Raw genomic sequence first — 20,292 nt, 5'->3', positions numbered from 1 at the left:
AGTAAAAGAAAAAAGGTTCTCCCGATCCCAAAGGACCAAGCCCCAGACCCAGGTCAATATACAAATCAGATCTTACCCACAAATCACGCTATTGCCAATCCTTTAGAATCTAAAAGTTTATTCATAAAAGGAAAAAGATATAGATGAGAGCTAGAATTGGTTAAATGGAGTTAATTACATACAGTAATAGCAAAGTTCTTGGTTCAGGCTGGTAGCAGTGATGGAATAAACTGCAGGCACAAATCAAGTCTCTAGAGTACATCCACAGCTGGGATGGGTCATTCAGTCCTTTGTTCAGAGCTTCAGTTTGTAGCAAAGTCCCTCCAGAGGTATGAAGCAGGATTGAAGACAAGATGGAGATGAGACAGCTGCCTTTTATAGTCTTTTCCAGGTGTAAGGACGCCTCTTTGTTCTTACTTTGGAAAATTACAGCAAAATGGAGTTTCAAGTCACACAGGCAAGTCACATGTCCATGCAGGACTCAGTTCTTTACAGGCAGCAGCCATTGCTCACATGCTATCTTGAACATTTCCAGGAAGACTTCTTATGACTCCCAAGATCCATTATCCATTAAGTGTTTCTTGATTGGGCACTTCTTGCAAAATCCTTTCTCAAGAAGCTGACCAAATGCTTTACTAAGGCTTCTCAGAATCAAAACACATTGAGATACAAGTACATAGCCAATATTTATAACTTTAATTACAAAAATGATACACACATACAGCTAGCATAATCATAATCAGCAAATCATAACCTTTCCATAGACACCTCACACGACAACCTTTGTACAATATTTGCTGCAAAGATATAACAGTGGTTGCAACAATGATCTATACGGTTACAGGTCATATTAATAACATCACACAAGCAAAGAACAATAGGTAATTTCGGTTGCAATTGTTCCGTCTCTGAACAGAAATTACACCTTTAACAGTGAGTCCACGTCTGGGAGAGGAGGCACACTTTTTAAAGTGAAAACAAAATAGATTATTTCCCCTAATTAATAGTGAATTTTGTCCCAGTGTCCTATATATTTCCAGAAAAAAAAGTTGAGAATACATATCTGTAATTTATGGTAAATTACATAACAGGGAGGGTGAAATTATCCCCCAATCAAACTTTATTAAACCCAGGACCTTCAGAGTTGAGGTTAAACTTAACATGTTTGAATTTATTTTAAGACATAGAAATGCATAGTTAGGGGACCCAGGCAACAACAACTGTCCCCTGTAGTGACACCATGCAATAACCAAATACTTATGACCTAAAGCACTTGTAATCACAGTGTTTTGGGCTTCACAGTTTAGGGAGTGCAATCCAGACCAGTGAGGGGTTGTGTCATCTCACAATGCCTTGTTGCTGTAGCTCCAGACCTGGGCTGCTCACAGCCAGCCAACATGAGCATGCAGGTCACACGCTGAGTGCCTGTGTATAGGACAGCCTTGGTCCAGCAGACCCTGACCCCAGCAGCCTGCCAGCACCACGCCAGCCACTCTGGCTTCCACGAGCCTTAGTTATAACCAGCAGGATGACTCCAATGTACTCCAAGTCCTGAATTTCCCCAAAACTGTGTGCCTATAATGTCCATCCCTCTCCTGGACAGTTCAGAGAAATAATAAGGTTCCTTTGTTCCATTAAGGAGACAAAACACACCAACTTGCCAAATGAACTGGAGATGACATTCACTTTAGTACACTCACAACACTGTTGGTTTAGATTAATAGTAAAACAAGTTTATAAACAAACACAGATAGGATTTCAAGTGAGTTCAAGTATAAGGAAAAAGCTTAGAAAGTTAGAAGTAAAACAAAACAAAATACACTTCTAAAAGTCTAAAACTTAATCTAGCAAGGTACAATTTTTGCCTAAATAGCTTTCTCACCTATATTCAGTTTCCAGAAACATCAACGCCCCCCCCACTCCCCCAGGTTGAAGGACCATCCTTTTCAGTGTCAGACAACTGGGATAAGGGCGGTCTAGCCTAGTGGCCAGGGTCAGAGCCATAGTCAGTGGTCAGAAGCCAAAGCCCCCGGTAAAACTCAGAGACAGAAACTGGGTACCAGAATGAAGGGTCAAGCTAGAGTCCATAGAGAGGAGCGAAAGCCAAAGGTCAAAACCAGAAGTCAGGAATTGGAGCAGGAAGGGTATCAGGCAAGGATGGGTTCAAGGCAAAGGGCAGAACAGAGGCAAGTTGGGGGGCAAAGCAGGAGCAGGCACAGTGGTGGGCATGATCATTGAGCAGCGAGCAAGCTGCTGCTATTGCTGCTGCCTTAAGAGCTAGGCTGCTGGCCTCTGCAGCCAATCAGGCTGCGTGGTTAATCAGGCAGCCTGCTGCAGGCCAGCTGTGGGGATGAGGCTGCCCAGAGACTAGCTCTGCTGCAGGCCCTGATTCCTGACACTACCGCCCCTTTGAGGGCACTGTCTAGGGGCCACAGGACCTGGCTTCTCAGGGTCAGTGTTGTGGAAGACATGCAGGAGGATCAGGGCATGGATGTGGTCTGTGGGATCCCATGAACACTCATCTGGGCCATGCCCATCCCAGTCAACCAGACAGTGTAGTTTTCCCTGGACTCGACAAGAATCTAGAATCTGCCAAACCATGTTTTCTTCTTGGCCCTGAACTGTTACAGATGGAGGAATGGGAGCTTGTAGTGGTTTTCTATAGTCACCTTGTCTGGGGCCCGATAGTCAATAAATGGACACAAGCAGCCATGTTTCTTCTTGACTAAAAAAGATTGGAGCACCTGCTGGGGATGTGAATCGGCAGATGAAACCCTTCTGAAGGTTCTCCCACAAATACAGGTGGAGAGCCCAACGTTTGGGTTTGGAGAGGGCAGACATCCAATCGAATAGGGTCTCGGCTTCTGGCTGGAGATTAATTGGGGAATTGTGAATGTGATGTGGGGACAGTATGTCCACATTCCCCTCGTCAAAAACATTAGTCAAGTCACGGTATCTGTGGGAGATCTTGGTCACAGCAGGTGGGGCCATGCAGGGCACTGAGGGTCTTGATGGTTCTCCTGCCTGCAGGTCGGGATCTTCCAGTGGATGACATGAATGACAGACTGCAACGGTGTGTTTCTAGGATCCTGGGAGACAGGATAGCCAACAATGCCTGGAAATAAAATATAGGGTCCTCTTCTGCCAGTGAATGTGAGGGTCATGGGTGGTAAGCCAGGGCATACCTAGGATAATGGGAACATGAGGGGCCCACATTAATCCAAATTGTAGGGTTTCCTGATGCCCGCAGAGGGTGATAACTGTTACTGGCATGACATGGCAGGTTACAGGTCCTGAGGAGAAGAGAGACCCATCAATAGTCTCAACCAGCTCTGGAAGGTCCTTCCATAGGGTGTGAACCACATGCGTCTTAACAAAGTTTACATCCATGAAGATACCTAGAGGCCCCAATTGGGGCCTCTAGGGTGATCTTTCATTGTTTACCAGTAGTCAAATTAATAGAGGTGTCCGGAGCTGCGTTGGAAGCTGACTTGGGGTCTCTGTGCTGTGATAATTGTTGCCTGTGGGTGCTGGGAACTGCTGGAGAGGGAAGAAGAACAGTTTAGCCTGGTCCCCACCCCAAGGGCTGGGGATGTGGCATTTCCCAGCCCCGGTTCTACCCAAATCTTTACCGAACACATTAAGGCAAGATGGCCGGGTCCCCACAACATAGGCACAAGACTGAAACCCGGCATTGGTGCTATTCCAAATCAGAGAAGTGCAAGCAAACCTGGTGGTCTTGCATGAGCTCTGATGCTAGGGAAGACCTGTGTGCCTTGGGTGTCGGAGTCCTGAGGAGTGGTGGCTTCTAGAAAAATTGAGGTACACTCACAACATCACTCTTTGAGGCAATCATAAATTGTGATGCACAATTCAATCAGGCTGTCAAACTGGATAGAGACTCCACCCAGGCAAGCTCATCCTTAATCTCCTCATTTAACCCCAGGAGCAAATGGTGGCGCTGTGCTGCCTCATTCCACCCAGTGTCAGAAGCCAATGACAAAATTCAGCAGTGTACTTGGCTATGGGCTGATCTCCTGCTGTAAGGCCTGAAGGGCTGCCTTGGCGGTCTGCACGCTGTTGGGGTCACCAAAAATGATGGACATAGTGTGAATGAATGTGTCTAATTGATGAAAGAGGGGGCTGGACTGTTCCAGGAGTGGTAAAGCCCAGGCCAATCCAGCAGCCTCCTATTGCACGGCTAATCCAGCAGCCTGCTGCAGGCCAGCTGTGCTGATGAGGCTGCCCAGAGACTAGCTCTGCTGCAGTCCCTGATTCCTGACAGCCTGTAAGAACTCCCCCTCCTCCATCTGTCCAGTGATGGATGCCAAAAATGGCTTCCTGCTTCTGCTTCTATCTCCTACAGTTCCTTGTTACAAGAGGCAAAATGACCTCCTGCTGTTCTTCCCTTCCTGCGGGCTTTCCATCCTCCTGCTAATTTCTAGGCAAATAGGGCTTCCATTGTTTCTCATGCTACCGTGCTTAATTTACATAAGAGCCAGGTAGAGAGCTGTGACATTTCCGCCTGTCTGGGCAGACTGTAAAGCCCAATATCAAGGGGTATCCATAACTACTTATGTAGTGTTAATATGCACATTTTAGACTGATATTAATCACCAGTGTCATTAGCTTTCAGAAAAGACCTCACTCTATACACCAGGAGTGGCCAATCTTACTGACCCTCCGAGCTGCAAGACATACATGGCCTGCCCCATGGGGTGGCGCCTGCTGGGGCACGGGGCTTCTGCCCTGATGCCCCCCAGGGGGCTAAATCTCTTAGAACCCCCTCCCTGAAGGGCCGAAACCCTTTGTCCCACCACCCCACTGCAGGGCAGAAGCCTCAAGCTCCTGCCAGCCCAGTCTGATAGGAGGAGAATGGGGCAGGTGTGTGCGTAGGGGGCTCTTTGCGCCACAAGCTTCTGTCTCCTGCTGGCAGGGGCGGCTCTACGTTTTTTGCCGCCTCAAGCACTGGCGGTCCGCCGGTGCTGTGGTTTTGGTGGCATGCCTGCGGGAGGTCCACTGGTCCGGCGGCTTCGGCGTACCCACCGCGGAATTGCCGCTGAAGCCACGAGACTGGCGGACTTCCCGTGGGCATGCTGCTGAAGGCGTCCTGCCTGCCACCTTCTCAGTGACTGGCAGGCCGCCCCCCCCGTGGCTTGCCACCCCAGGCACGCGCTTGGCGTGCTGGTGCCTGGAGCCGCCCCTGCCTGCTGGGTATAGATGCTTGATAGCTTTGTTCATGTGGTATGTAAAAATCGGCCTTCATTGTCTTTGCCTGAAGATTCGGCTGGTCAAAGGATCAAATACACATTTAACGGTTCACCTCCCCAACAGCTTGAGTCATGCCCCTCCCAGGCACGCCTTCCCCTTACCCTCAGTAGCTCCTCCCTGTGGCTCCCAGCTGTTTGCTGCTGCCTCTCCCCACAGCCACAGTGTCATAGACTCATAGACTTTAAGGTCAGAAGGGACCATTATGATCATCTGGTCTGACCCCCTGCACGCTGCAGGCCATAAAACCATCCCCGCCCCTTCCCTGGACTCTGCTGCTGAAGTCCCCAATCCTGTTATTAGTGACCTCAATCGGCAGAGACCCTCCTGCTAGAGATCCCTGCCCCATGCTGCGGAGGAAGGCGAAAAACCTCCAGAGGCTCAGCCAATCTGCCCTGGAGGAAAATTCCTTCCCGACCCCAAATATGGCGATCAGTAAGACCCCGAGCATATAGGCAAGAGTCTCCATCCTGACCCCTTTTAGCCATTATGCTATTTACCTACCATTGCTTGGTTTTCCTTGACAACTATGTTTTACCATTAAACCATTCCCTCCATAAACTTATCTAACTTAATCTTAAAGCCAGACAAGTCCCTCGCCCCCACCGTTTCCCTCGGAAGGCCGTTCCAATATTTCACCCCTCTAACGGTCAGAAACCTTCGTCTAATTTCAAGCCTGAACTTCCCCACGGCCAGTTTATATCCATTCGTTCTCGTATCCACGTTAGTACTAAGCTGGAATAATTCATCTCCCTCCCTTGTATTAATCCCTCTAATATATTTAAAGATAGCAATCATATCCCCCCTCAGCCTTCGCTTGGTCAGACTAAACAACCCAAGCTCCTCTAGTCTCCTTTCATACGACAGGTTTTCCATTCCTCTGATCATCCTAGTGGCCCTTCTCTGCACCCGTTCCAGTTTGAGTTCATCTTTTTTAAACATGGGAGACCAGAACTGCACACAGTACTCCAAATGAGGTCTCACCAGCGCCTTGTACAACGGAAGCAGGACCTCCTTATCCCTACTAGAAATACCTCGCCTAATGCATCCCAAGACAGCATTGGCTTTTTTCACCGCCACGTCACACTGTCGACTCATAGTCATCCTGCGGTCTACAAGGACCCCTAGGTCCTTCTCCTCTTCCGTTACTTCTAACCAATGCGTCCCCATCTTGTAACTAAAATTGTTATTGGTCATCCCCAAATGCATCACCTTACACTTTTCACTATTAAATTTCATCCTATTTCTGACACTCCAATTCACAAGCTCATTCAAGTCTCCCTGCAGGATATCCCTATCCTCTTCCGAATTTACAACGCCTCCCACCTTCGTATCATCCGCAAACTTTACCAGCCTACTCCTGCAATCGGTTCCGAGGTCAGTTATAAATAGATTAAATAAAATGGGTCCCAAAACCGAACCTTGGGGAACTCCACTGGTAACCTCCCTCCAACCCGACAGTTCACCCTTCAATACGACCCGCTGCATTCTCCCCATTAACCAATTCCTTATCCATCTCTGGATTTTCAAATCGATCCCCATGTTTTTCAGTTTAACCAATAATTCCTCATGGGGTACAGTATCAAACGCTTTACTGAAATCCAGGTATATTAGGTCCACCGCATTTCCCTTATCTAATAAATCCGTTACCTTCTCAAAGAAGGAGATCAGATTCGTTTGGCACGATCTGCCCTTCGTAAAACCATGTTGTAAATTATCGCAATTGCCACTACCCTCCAGGTCCTCAACTAATTTCTCCTTCAAAATTTTCTCTAACACCTTGCACACTACAGATGTTAAACTAACAGGCCTGTAGTTACCCGGATCACTTTTTTTCCCTTTTTTGAAAATAGGAACCACATTAGCTATTCTCCAGTCTAACGGGACCACCCCCGAGTTTACAGATTCATTAAATATCATCGCTAACGGGCCTGCTATTTCCCGCGCCAATTCCTTCAATATTCTCGGATGAAGATCGTCCGGTCCTCCCGACTTAGCCCCATTAAGGCGTTCAAGTTTTGTTTCTACCTCGGATACGGTAATCCCCCATCCCGAACGCCCCTCTGTAATGGTGCTAGTATCCCTAATCCCTTCATTGGCCTCATTAAACACCGACGCAAAATATTCATTGAGATATTGCGCCATGCCTAGATTGTCTTTGATCTCCTCTCCGGCAATAGTCTTCAGCGGTCCCACTTCTTCTTTCTTTGCTTTCTTCCTGTTTATGTGGCTGTAAAACCTCTTACTATTGCTTTTAATTCCCCTCGCTAGGTCCAATTCTACACGGCCTTTGGCCTTTCTCACTCTATCTCTACATTCTCTGACTTCGCTTTGGTACATTTCCTTACTGATCCCTCCCCTCTTCCACTCTTTGTACGCTTTCTGTTTTTTCCTAATCGCCCCTTTGAGTCGGTCGCTCATCCAGCTCGGTCTAAATCTCTTGCTTGGTAATCTTTTTCCCTTTTTGGGAATACAGGCCTCCGACAGCTCATGCATCTTTAACTTAAAGTAATCCCAGGCTTCTTCTGCCTTTAAATCCATTAATACGTTTGCCCAATCCACTTCCCTTACCAGTCCCCTTAATTTGTTAAAATTGGCCTTTTTAAAATTATAAACCCTAGTCTTTGACTTAATTCTGTTACTCCTTCCCTGTATTTTAAACCGAATTAGCTCATGATCACTGGAGCCCAAATTGTCCCCTACTACCACTTCCTCAACGAGGTCCTCACTACTTACCAGAATCAAATCTAAAATGGCCTCCCCCCTCGTCGGTTCAGCTACCACTTGATGGAGGAATTGATCATCAAGCACATCTAGGAACATCTGAGCCCTATTATTGCTACTAGCGTTTGTTCCCCAATCTATTTCTGGGAAATTAAAGTCCCCCATAATTACACAGTTTCTATTGCTTATTACTTCTCTAAGCACATTAAATAATTCCTTATCCATATCCTGGGTCGATCCCGGCGGTCTATAGCACACTCCAAGCACTATCCCCGGAGAGGCTCTAGAAGTCCTATTACCCATTGTAAGTATTGCCCAGACGGACTCTGAGTTGTCTAATCCATCCACTATTATTTCTTTACAGTTTATTTCACTATTGACATACAATGCCACCCCCCCACCTTTACCTCTGTTCCGGTCTTTCCTAAACAGCACATACCCCTCCATACCTGTGTTCCAGTCGTGACTGTCATTCCACCACGTTTCCGTTATTCCTACGATATCTGGTTTCAGCTCTTGGACCAGGAGCTCCAATTCCTCCATTTTATTACCTAGGCTTCTGGCATTGGTGTATAGACACCCTAATGTATGTCGATTAGCCCGTCTCCCATTAGCAGCACTATATGTTGCGGGCCTCCTAGTATCCGTCCCTCCTGTCCTTCCTATGTCCAATCTCATCTCCACAGCTATCTCTCCTCCCATTCTACTCACCTTCTCCATACTGGAATCTGGCGTGGAGATTAACTGTGCATCTCCCAACCGTCTCCCCAAACTTGCTAGTTTAAAGCTCTTTTGATAAGATGAGCCAGCCTCCCTCCCAAAAGTCTATTTCCTTCCCTACTCAGGTGAAGCCCATCCCGCGAGAACAGGTGTCTGTCCCCGAAAGCCTCCCAGTGGCCATACATCCCAAAGCCCTCCTTATAGCACCACTCCCTTAGCCAACTATTTATTCTCACAATCCTATCAGCCCTTTGCTGCCCTTCCCTCGGAACGGGCAGAATCCCACTAAAGATAATCTGAGCCTCTATCTCCTTGAGCGTCTTCCCCAACCTGGCATAATCTCCCTTGATCCTCTCTAACGAGAATCTAGCCGTATCATTCGTTCCTACATGAAGGATTATCAGGGGGTTCTTACCTGCTCCTTGTAGGATCCTTTTCAATCGCAGGTCCACATCGCGTATCTTTGCGCCCGGTAGACAGCACACCCTTCTGTTCTCCGGGTCCGCCCTGGTCACAGGCCTATCCAATCTCCTCAGTAAAGAGTCTCCAATTACATACACCTGCCGTCGCCTGGCAACAGTGCGATCTAGTAATCTAGTCTCCGATCCCTCTAGTCCTGATCTGTGCCTATTCCTATCTTCCCTTATGCCTTCCTGAATCCTCACGGGGCCCAGAATTGGTGCTGTCTCCATCAAATCCTCCCCCCTCTCTCTTGGACTAGCAGCTCTTCTCTTCTTCCTCACCCTTCCACCTTCAGTCGCCACCTGCTGCCCCTCTACCTCGGTATCCAAACACTCGAACCTATTCCTGAGTTCTATTCCCCCCTCACTGGCCCTTCTTTTCCTTGGCCTGCTTCTCACAGTCACATGCTTCCACCTCCCATGTTCTCCCCCTTCCATTCCCCTCTCACCATCCTCTCCCTCTGCCTCTACCTCCACCATAGGGCATTCTCCTTCAGCCTCCCCTTGCCTGTCCTCCATCAGCTGCTCAAACCCCCGCCTAAACTCCACCAGGGTATCTACCTGCATCTGCAGCCCCTTAATCTTTTCCTCCAGTAACTCTATCAGGCGACACTTCATACACACATACCTGTGTTCCGGCTCCCCTGCTAGGACCATATACATACCACAGCTTCCACATGCAGACATCTGCATTCTGTCTGCTGCTGCTGCTGCTTGGCTCATGGCTGCTGCAATCTCTGCCCACTGCACCTGTGGACTCAGAGCACACGCCACACCGCGCCCTCCTGCCTCCCCCTGCAAACTCCCTCTCAAACTCCCCTGTTAGCCGCCCTGTTTGCTGCCTCCGGTGCCGCTGCTCGCAGCTGTGCCGCTGCCTGGCTGTCATAACTATAAAGGGAAGGGTAACAGCTCTCCTGTATACAGTGCCATAATATCCCTCCTGGCCAGAGACTCCAAAATCCTTTTCCCTGTAAAGGGTTAAGAAGCTCAGGTAACCTGGCTGACACCTGACTAAAAGGACCAATAAGGGGACAAGATACTTTCAAATCTTGGGGGGGGGGAGAAGGCTTTTGTTTGTGCTCTTTGTTTTGGGGGTTGTTCGCTCTTGGGACTAAGAGGGACCAGACATCAATCCAGGCTCTCCAAATCTTTCTGAACAAGTCTTTCATATTTCAAACTTGTAAGTAAACAGCCAGGCAAGGCCTGTTAGTTTATCTTTGTTTTCTCAACTTGTAAATGTATTTTTTGCTGGAGTGTTTATCTCTGTTTGCTGTACTTTGAACCTAAGGCTAGAGGGGGGTCCTCTGAGCTCTTTTAGTTTGATTACCCTGTAAAGTTATTTTCCATCCTGATTTTACAGAGAGGATTTTTACTCTTTTCTTTAATTAAAAGCCTTCTTTTTAAGAACCTGATTGATTTTTTTCCTTGTTTTAAGATCCAAGGGGTTTGGATCTGTATTCACCAGGGAATTGGTGAAGAGTCTCTCAAGGCTACCCAGGGAAGGGAATTAGCTTTGGGAGTGGTGGCAGCGGACCAGATCTAAGCTGGTAGTTAAGCTTAGAAGTTTTCATGCAGGCCCCCACATTTGTACCCTAAAGTTCAAAGTGGGGAAGCAGCCTTGACACACAGTTTGCAGCTTGCCAGCTCCAGGAGCTTCTGCACAGGAAGGGGGCCCAGATGGCAAACCCTGGCATAAATCGGGGAGTGGGAGTGCACATGACCCTGTGTGCCCCTCCCCAGGAGTCATCTCTGTAGGCCAGAAGGTACCAATAGCTCACCTACTCTGACCTCATATATAATATAAGCTGTAGAATTTCACCCACTTACCCCTGTATTGAGTCCAATAGGTTGTATTTGGCTAAAATATTTCTTCCAGAAAGGCATCCAGTCTGGATTTGAAGCCATCAAAAAATGGAGAATCCACCACTTCCTTTGGTAGTTTGTTCCAATGGTTAACCGCCCTCACTGTTTGTTTGTTTGTTTGTTTGTTTTTGGTTTTTTTTAAGTGTGCCTTATGTCTCATGTGAGTTTGTCTGGCCTTAACTTCAAGCCATTGGGCCTTGTTAGGCCTTTCTCCACTAGATTAAAGAGCCCATTAGTACCTGCTGTTTCCTCCCCATGTAGGTACTTGGACACTGTAATGAAGTCACATCTTGATCTTACTTTCGCTAAGCTACAAAAAATTGAGCTCTTTCAGTCACTCACTGGCATTTTCTCCAGCCCTCAAATCATTTTTGAGGCTCCTTTCCAGTGTTTCAACAACCTTTTAAAAATATTGACATCAGAACTGGGCACAGCATTCCAGTATCAGTCTCACCATTTTACATTTGTAAAATCACCACTGAGGAAGGCTGAAGAGGGCTGGATTGACATTTTTGATTCTTGTTGTCTTTGTCGGTTGCTCCATATTAAGTGGCAGGACAAGTTCAGCAATGAGGATATTCATAGCTGAACCCAGCAACCGCTTCCATCAGCACTTGTTTGGGTTTGGCGGCTTTCTTGGCATTGACACATTATTAGGATGGGAGATTCACGAATTACAAAAATATGTTTACCAAAGAATGCTGCTACATGGTCAGTGGTCATATGGGAGCCAGACACTTTGGTGGTGCAATAAGAATGAGAATAATGTACATAGATTGGGATTTTATGATGGTCTGGCTGGATTCTCAGGTAGCGATTGGGTGGTGCTTGATCTGCAAGGAGGCTATGTCCATTTGAGATTTGCCATGATGATAATCCAGCACTATTTCTTATACAGATGCTGCCTTAAAATTAACTTGCCCTCTTATGCTCTTTGGTGTCAGGATCTAATAAGTCACCATTTCTTCTTAGTTATGGGGATGTCACTTCACAAAGTGTAACACCAATCACACATCGCTGAGTGATAGCGATACTTAAAACTGTAAGCAAATACTCATCTTTTTGTTTTTTACTTTGGTAGATAAATTAAAGTCAACTCTCTTGGTTAGATACAATAGGAATGATTGTGTATATCTCCAGAACTGATTTAAAAAACAATTGACCAACACAAAAGTATTCTTTCCAGTAAATTTAAAAAGTATGGATTCCATGAATGGACTATAAGGTGGACAGACAGCTAGCAAGATAGTCGGGCTCAACGGATAGTGATAAATGGTGATCTTGCATGCAAGTTAAAAAGGGATTGGATGGATGTACTATAAGATGGATAGAAAGTTGACTAGATTGTCGGTCTCAATCGGTACTGATCAACAGCTCAATGTCTAGTTGGCAGCTGGTATCAAGCAGAGTGCCCAAGGAGCTGGTTTTGTTCAACATCATCATTAAAGATCTGGATGATGGGATGGATTGCACCCTCAGCAAGTTCTCAGATTACACTAAATTGGGGCAAGAGGTAGATATGCTGGAGGGTAAGAATAGGGTCCAGAGTGACCTAGACAAATTGGAGGATTGGGCCAAAAGAAATCTGATGAGGTTCAACAAAGACAAGTGCAGAGTCCTGCATTTAGGATGGAAGAATCCCAGGTACTGGTACAGGCTGGGGACAGACTGACTAAGCAGTAGTTCTGCAGAAAAGGACCTGGGGATTACAGTGGGCAAGAAGCTGGATATGAATCAGCAGTGTGCCCTTGTTGTCAAGAAGGCTAACGGCATATTGGGTTGCATTAGTAGGAGCATTGCCAGCAGATCAAGGGAAGGGATTATTCCCCTCTATTCAGCACTGGTGAGGCCACATCTGGAGTATTGTGTCCAGTTTTGGGGTCCCCCACTACAGAAAGCATGTGGACAATTTGGAGAGAGTCCAGTGGAGGGCAACAAAAATGATTAGGGGCTGGGGCACATGACTTATGAGGAGAGGCTGACAGAACTGGGCTTATTTAGTCTGCAGAAGAGAAAAGGTGTGTGTGTGGGGGGGATTTGATAGCAGCATTCAACTACCTGAAGGTGGATTCCAAAGAGGATGGAGCTCAGCTGTTCTCAGTGGTGGCAGATGACAGAACAAGGAGCAATGGTCTCAAGTTGCAGTGGGGGAGGTCTAGGTTGGAGATTAGGAAAAACTATTTCACTAGGAGGGTGGTGAACCGCTGGAATGGGTGACCTAGGGAGGTGGTGGAATATCCATCCTTAGAAGTTTTTAAGGCCTGGCTGGACAAAGCCCTGGCTGGGATGATTTAGTCCTTGGGATGATTTGGTCCTGTTTTGAGCAGGGGGTTGGACTAGATGATCTCCTGAGGTCCCTTCCAACTCTGATCTTCTATGATTTCATGAAAAGCATAAAGCCACTGGAGACATTCCCATTAGTGTGAGTTTTTATAACTGCATGTGAATGCCCAGAGAACCACAGGTTCAAAAAAAGGATAGGTTACACTTAGGAGAACCTATTCTATTTGACTCTGTGTATTTAAAGTACATCTTAATGTATTTGATATATTTTTGATTTGGAGGATATAGGTATGAATGTATTTAATTAAAATGGCAGAATAACTCCTACATAGGGCATGATCACATAGATAAGAGCCTATTTTAGTATTCTGGAAATAGAATTAAAACTTGTCTCCAGAGAACAACATAGAAAATATTTTCTCTCTCTTTTCAGGGCACAACATCAGGATGAGTTGCATCATTCATCTATTTACCTGCTCTGTCAAGCACTGAAGGCTTCAAACTGTAATTTAAAGAAACTAAGGTAAGAAATTACTTCCTTTTTTAAAAATGCCCTTTTTACTGCTGTTATCCCAGAAATGCTGCAGCCAGGCAGCTCTGAGGAATTTGTTTAACTGTCCAGTCAATGGGGCAGATTCTCAGTTGGTATAAACTGTCATAGCTCCATTGAAGTCAAATTACACCAGCTGAGTATTTGCTGGAATATCTGTGGGGTTGGCTTATATGGCAGCCTAGCGGTTCAACAACATTAACCCCAATTCCCATCTCAACAGGTAAGCAGGAGAGAGAGTTAAGCAGTGTGGCTGGGGGTGGTTTAAGGTGAGGAAAGACTCAGGAGATTGGCAAGAAAATTTCAAGTATTTTAATCTTAGGTATTTCTAAGGTGCCCATCACTGTGGTGTCTAAGCCCTGTACCAGTCTATTTGTTTATCATTCATGTATCCTCATTGGATCTCATTTCTCCCTGATCCAAAGGTGGGGTTTTGGGGGGGAGCAAGTGGTGGTTTTTTTTTTCTCTCTCTCTCTCTGTATCATTGTGATGGTTCTCGGGGCACCCAGGACTGAGAGTCACCTTGTTACCCCTTGAATCACTGAAGTCCACAAATCATGGTTTAAAAACTTCAAGTTACAGAAAATTCACCATTTACACTAATTTAAACTGACAAGTGACGATGCTCCATGCTGCAGAGGAAGGTGAAACCCCCCACGGTCTCGGCCAATCTGACCCAGGCTAAAATTCCTTCCAAACTCCAAATATGGCAATGAGTTAGACCCTGAGCATGTGGGCAAGACCTGCCTGGCAGATACCTGGGAAAGAATTATCTGAGGTAACTCAGAGCCTTCTCCATCTAGTGTCTCATGTCCGGCAGTTGGGGATTTTTGCTACTGGCAGTCACCAATGGGCCACATACTATTGTAAGCAGTCCCATTATGCCATCCCCTCCAAACCAACCTGATCTCCTTCTTTGAGAAGATAACTGATTTTTTAGACAAAGGAAATGCAGTAAGAGCTAATCTACCTGGATTTCAATAAGGCATTAGATACAGTTCTACATAGGAAATTATTAGTTAAATTGGAGACGATGGGGATTAATGAGAGAATTTAAATGTGGATAAGGAATTGGTTAAAGGGATGACCGCAATGGGCCATACTGAAAGGTGAACTGTCAGGCTGGAAGGAGATTATTAGTGGAGATCATAGAATCATAGAAGACTGGGGTTGGAAGCGGCCTCAGGAGGTCATCTAGTCCAATTCCCTGCTCAAAGCAGGACCAAATCATCCCGAGGACTAAATCATCCCAGCCAGGGCTTTGTCAAGTGTGACAGGGTCAGTCCAGATGGCTACAAGAGAGCGGCTACATTAGCTCCAGGTTAAGCAGGTCCCTTTTCCCTGGGTAAGATAACAGGGGCTATTCCAGAACACTCAGGAACTTTCTAGAAGTAATTAAGGCAGGCAGGTAATTAGGACACCTGTAGCCAATTGGGATGTTACTAGAATTAATTAAGGCTAATCAGGACACCTGGTATAAAAAGGCTCTCACTCCAGTTAGTGAGGTGTGCGTAAGGAGCTGGGAGTGAGAGGACATGCTGCTGGAGGACTGAGAAGTACAAGCGTTAACAGACATCAGGAGGAAGGTCCTGTGGTGAGGATAAAGAAGATATTGGGAGGAGGCCATGGGGAAGTAGCCCAGGGAGTTGTAGCTGTTGCACAGCTGTTCCAGGAGGCACTCTAGACAGCTGCAGTCCACAGGGCCCTGGGCTGGAACCCTGAGCAGAGGGCGGGACCGGGTTCTGCCCAAGCCTCGCAACTCCTGATCAGACACAGGAGGAACTGACCTGGACTGTGGGTTCTACCAGAGGGAAAGGTCTCTGGGCTGTTCCCCAACCCACATGGTGAATCTCTGAGGCAAACAAATCTGCCAATAAGCACAGGACCCACCAAGGTAGAGGAGAAACTTTATCACACAAGCTAGGCCTTAAAAACCTCTAAGGATGGAGATTCCATCACCTCCCTAGGTCACCCATTCCAGTGCTTCAGCACCCTCCTAATGAAATAGTTTTTCCTAATCTCCAACCTAGACCTCCCACACTGCAATTTGAGACCATTGCTCCTTGTTCTGTCATCTGCCACCACTGAGAACAGCTGAGCTCCATCCTCTTTGGAACCCCCCTTTCAGGTAGTTGAAGACTGCTATCAAATCCCCCCTCATTCTTCTCTTCTGCAGACTAAATAAGCCCAGTTCTGTCAGCCTCTCCTCATAAGTCATGTGCCCCAGTCCCCTAATCATTTTTGTTGCCCTCTGCTGGACTCTCTCCAATTTGTCCACATCCTTTCTGTAATGGGGGACCCCAAAATTGGACACAATACTCCAGATGTGGCTTCACCATCCTGAATAGAGGGGAATAATCACTTCCCTCGATCTGCTGGGAATGCTCCTACTAATGCAGCCCAATATGCCGTTAGTCTTCTTGGTAACAAGGCACACTGTTGATTCATATCCAGCTTCTTGCTCACTGTAATCCCCAGGTCCTTTTCTGCAGAACTGCCGCTTAGCCAGTTGTACCAGTGGTTGGGATTCTTCTGTCCTAAATTCAGGACTCTGCACTTGTCTTTTTTAAACCTCATCAGATTTCTTTTGTCCCAATCCTCCAATTTGTCTAGGTCACTGTGGACCCTATCTCTACCTTCCAGCATATCTACCTCTCCCCACAACTTAGTATCATCTGTAAAAATGCTGAGGGTGCAATCCATCCCATCGTCCAGATCATTAATGAAGATGTTGAACATAACCAGCCCCAGGACCGACCCCTGGGGCACTCCGCTTGATATCGGCTGCCAACGAGACAGTGATCTAACCAGCTTTCTATCCACCTTATAGTCTATTCATCCAAGCCATACTTTTCTAACTTGCTGGCAAGAATACTGTGGGAGACCGTATCAGTCTTGGTAACATTTTTATTGTTGACCTTGGCACAAAAAGTGAGAGCGTGCTAATAAAATTTGCAGGTGATACAAAGTTGGGAGGTATTGCCAATACATAGGAGGACTGGACTATCATACAAGAAGTCTGGATGATCCTGTAAAATGGAATAATAGAAACAGGATGAAATTTAATAGTGCAAAATGCTAGGTCAGTCATTTAGGGACTGAGAACAAGAATTTTAGCTATAAGCTGGGGACTTAGCAGTTGGAAGTAACAAAGGAGGAGAAAGACCTGGGTGTATTGGTTGATCACTGTGAGCTGTCAATGTGGTGTAACCATGAAAAAGACTAATGCAGTCCTAGGGTGCATCAGGCGAGGTATTTCCAGTAGAGTCAGGGACGTGTTAGTATCATTATACAAGGCACTGGTGAGACCTCATATGGAATACTGTGTACAATTCTCATCTCCCATGTTTAAAAAAGATGAATTCAAACTGGAACAGGTGCAAATAATGGCTACTTGGATGATCCTTGGAATGGAAAACCTACCTTATGAGAGGAGACACAGGGAGCGTAGCTTGTATAGCCTAACCAAAAGAAGGCTGAGCAGAGATATGATTGCTCTCTATAAATACATCAGAAGGATAAATGCCAGGGAGGAAAAGGAATTATTTAAGTTAAGTGCCAATGTTGACCCAAGAAGAAATAGATATAAACTGGCCATCAACAAGTTTAGGCTTGAAATTAGGAGGTTTCCAACTATCTGAGGAGTGAAGTTCTGGAATAGCCTTTGAAGGGGAACAGGGGGAGCAAAAACCCTAATTGACTTCAAAACTGAGCTGGATAAGTGTATGGCGGGGGAAGTACGATGGGACTGCCTACAGTGGCATGTGGCCCATTGGGGACTGCCTGTAGCAAAATTCCTCAACTGCGAGACAGTAGATGGGGAGGGTTCTGAGGTACTACAGCCTACATGTCAGAAAATTATTAGGACTTTGCAAAAGTACTTATTAATGTGACTGACAAAGGCCCAGAAAGGAGCTTCTTAAAGCAGCTGTACTTGCAAGGGCATCTATAAATAGTGAAATCAGGGAGCTGAAAGAGAGAGAGTTTGGCTACAATACTACCCATTTCAAAAACAAAGTTTCACAAGCTCAGACAAGAAACAAAAAATGGCCAACCTGACAACAGCATGACAAAGTAATTCTAGAGGACTGATCAGGGAAAAATCCCAGGTGCCCCTAACTGAAGACAATATTGGTGCTAAATATATTGTAACATCAAGGGTATTGGAAGGAATGAGGCGAGACCATGTTATATACAATCCAAAATGTGATGAGAGCCCTAACATAGGAGTGTCGTTTTCCCCTGGAGCTGGTGACAGGCTGCACCAGTACCATAAGAATGCTTTGTTTCAGTTTCCCATTCCCTCAGTCTCTCTGATGCCATGACCCCCTGCAGGCCAGCCACTGGGGGAGAGGAAGCTCATTATAATTTAATAATAATAGAGATGAAATTGCTGCACATGGTGGGATTGTATATAAAGGACGCTGTCCTAATACCATACAATATGAAGTGCCATGCATAACCCACAACTGTAAGTGTCAGTATGGGGCTATTTTATCAATTTTCCCAGGGGCCAATACACTGCGCCATCCGCAGGCACTGCCCCTGCCGCTCCTATTGGCCATGGTTCCCATATGTGCGGAGCTCCCTGACAGCCCCTACATGTAGGAGCCAGAGTGGGAACATGCCGGCTGATTCCTGGGAGCCACATGTTGCATAGGCTAGCAGGGAGCCTGCCAGACCCACTGAGTGACGCCGTCAACCGGGCAGTCAATGGCCCAGTCAGCAGTGTTGACTGGAGCCACCAGTATCCCTTTTCGACAGGGTGTTCCAGTCGAAAACCAAACACCTGGTCACTCTATCAATAGCAGACAGTGACCTAAGTTTGTTCCAAACTGCGCAGCCACAAACAATAAATGGCTGTGCAGCAGCTCCAAAGGGCCACACAGCAAGGACCTGGAGAGGAGAGAGGTAGGGGGTGCTCGGGAACTGGGGAGGGGAGCAATTTGGGGTGTGCAGTGGTGCCGTGAGCCTGGCCCCAAAGCTACGTGATCTCAGTGTAACGGCAAAACCAGCAGCAATGTTACCGAGCTGGCTCGGTTCCTGTGAGCATGCTCAGTATAGCCTAGATAGGAAAGTCTGCCAGAGAGCTGTTTGCATCACCTCCCCTGGAGCTCTATGCTGCTGGCAGGGAGAGCGGGGCCCCTTCCTCCAGAGCTCTGTGCTGCCGGCGGGGAGAGAGGGGCCCCTTCCCCCGGAGCTCCGTGCTACCAATGGGGAGAGAAGCACCCCTTCCCCCGGAACTCTATGCTGCTGGTGGGGAGAGGGCTGGGGGGAGTGCTCTAGCTCCAGTCCCAGGGCAGACTGCCTGACGGAGACTGGTTTGTTGTGGCAAGTTATTCATAATGCAAGCAAGGCTGCTGGCAATGGATTTGTTTTTCATGTTTGAAACGCATCTAGAGAGTCTCGTGAGCTGTGAAAACAGATCTAAAAAAGAAGATAACACTATGGGCCTCTGAACCAGACTGACTGTTTCCCCTTAGCACGCTTCATTTTAACTTCTTTGATATATTGCAATATTTCCAGCCTCTAGGAAATCTTAGGAGTATGAGATCCAGCTCCCAGTACGCTTTATTGTTTCTAAATCACAGAAGGGGAAGTTAAAAATGTGAGAAGAGATGGAGCAGAGAAATTGGGCAGTGCGGCTTGCAGTCAGTGGATAAGAACAGCACATTCTGACAGATTTATGTTACCAATTTGCCTGAGGTGTTAGGTGATTAGGCTGAGGCCACAGGATTGTGGGGAGGAGATGAAGGAGCACACCAAGTGACTAAATTTTAAAGCTTTATTAATAAAGTAACAGCGGTGAGTGCGGGGTGCATCCCACATCACTCAAAGAAAGGAAATAAGTGTTAGTGCCCGTGCCCTAACCCACTGTTATACTTACACACGTACAACCCAGGGCTGGCCATGCCCGGGTGTAACGTAAGAAGAGGGGGAAGGGTGGACGAGAGTTTTGTCCTGTGCACAGGCCTTCCAGGGTCCTCCGTTGATTTTTGCCTTGCTTCAGCTTTTGGGAGGGCTTTAAGCCTTAGGATTTTTGGGGGGCATTTTGTTCAGGGACCTTTGTCCCCCATGCTTTTTGTACCAGTCCAAACCGGCTTTCTGTGGCTTCCTCAGCTTTTCCAAAACTACACCGGCTTCAGGGATGCAAAGCCGTTGTTTTCCCCCTCGCTGGCCTTCACTGTTTCACTAGCTTTTTTGCAATCCCCTGCAGTTTTGTTCAGTTTACTGCTCTGTTCTCACGGCTGGTCAGGGTTGGAATTTAGGCCCCCGTCTTTCTTGGCAGGCAGCCGAGAGTCAGTTGTGTTCCATGGCCTTGGGCTGGAGTCAGCGTCTTATCTTCGGACCTAGATGGAGCGTCGAGTTAACCCATTCTCTTCGGCCTTTTGCAACCTGCAAAGGAATCTTTCACTCCACACT

At 46.8% G+C, this 20,292-nt stretch overlaps 1 protein-coding gene across 1 annotated transcript in view; it reads left to right on the top strand.

Annotated features, from left to right (window-relative positions):
* Positions 1 to 20,292, top strand: part of LOC101952382 (NACHT, LRR and PYD domains-containing protein 3) — a 138,989-nt gene that overhangs the window by 41,864 nt on the left and 76,833 nt on the right. Inside the window, exon 5 of the mRNA XM_065591889.1 lies at positions 13,753 to 13,842. Coding sequence (XP_065447961.1) covers positions 13,753 to 13,842 — 90 coding nt within the window. The remainder of the gene's footprint in view (positions 1 to 13,752; positions 13,843 to 20,292) is intronic.

This window comes from Chrysemys picta, chromosome 4, assembly GCF_011386835.1.
Source record: "Chrysemys picta bellii isolate R12L10 chromosome 4, ASM1138683v2, whole genome shotgun sequence".
Lineage (NCBI taxonomy): Eukaryota > Metazoa > Chordata > Testudines > Emydidae > Chrysemys > Chrysemys picta.
The sequence above is the reverse complement of the archived record's forward strand: the minus strand, read 5'-3'. Positions and strand labels throughout refer to the sequence as shown.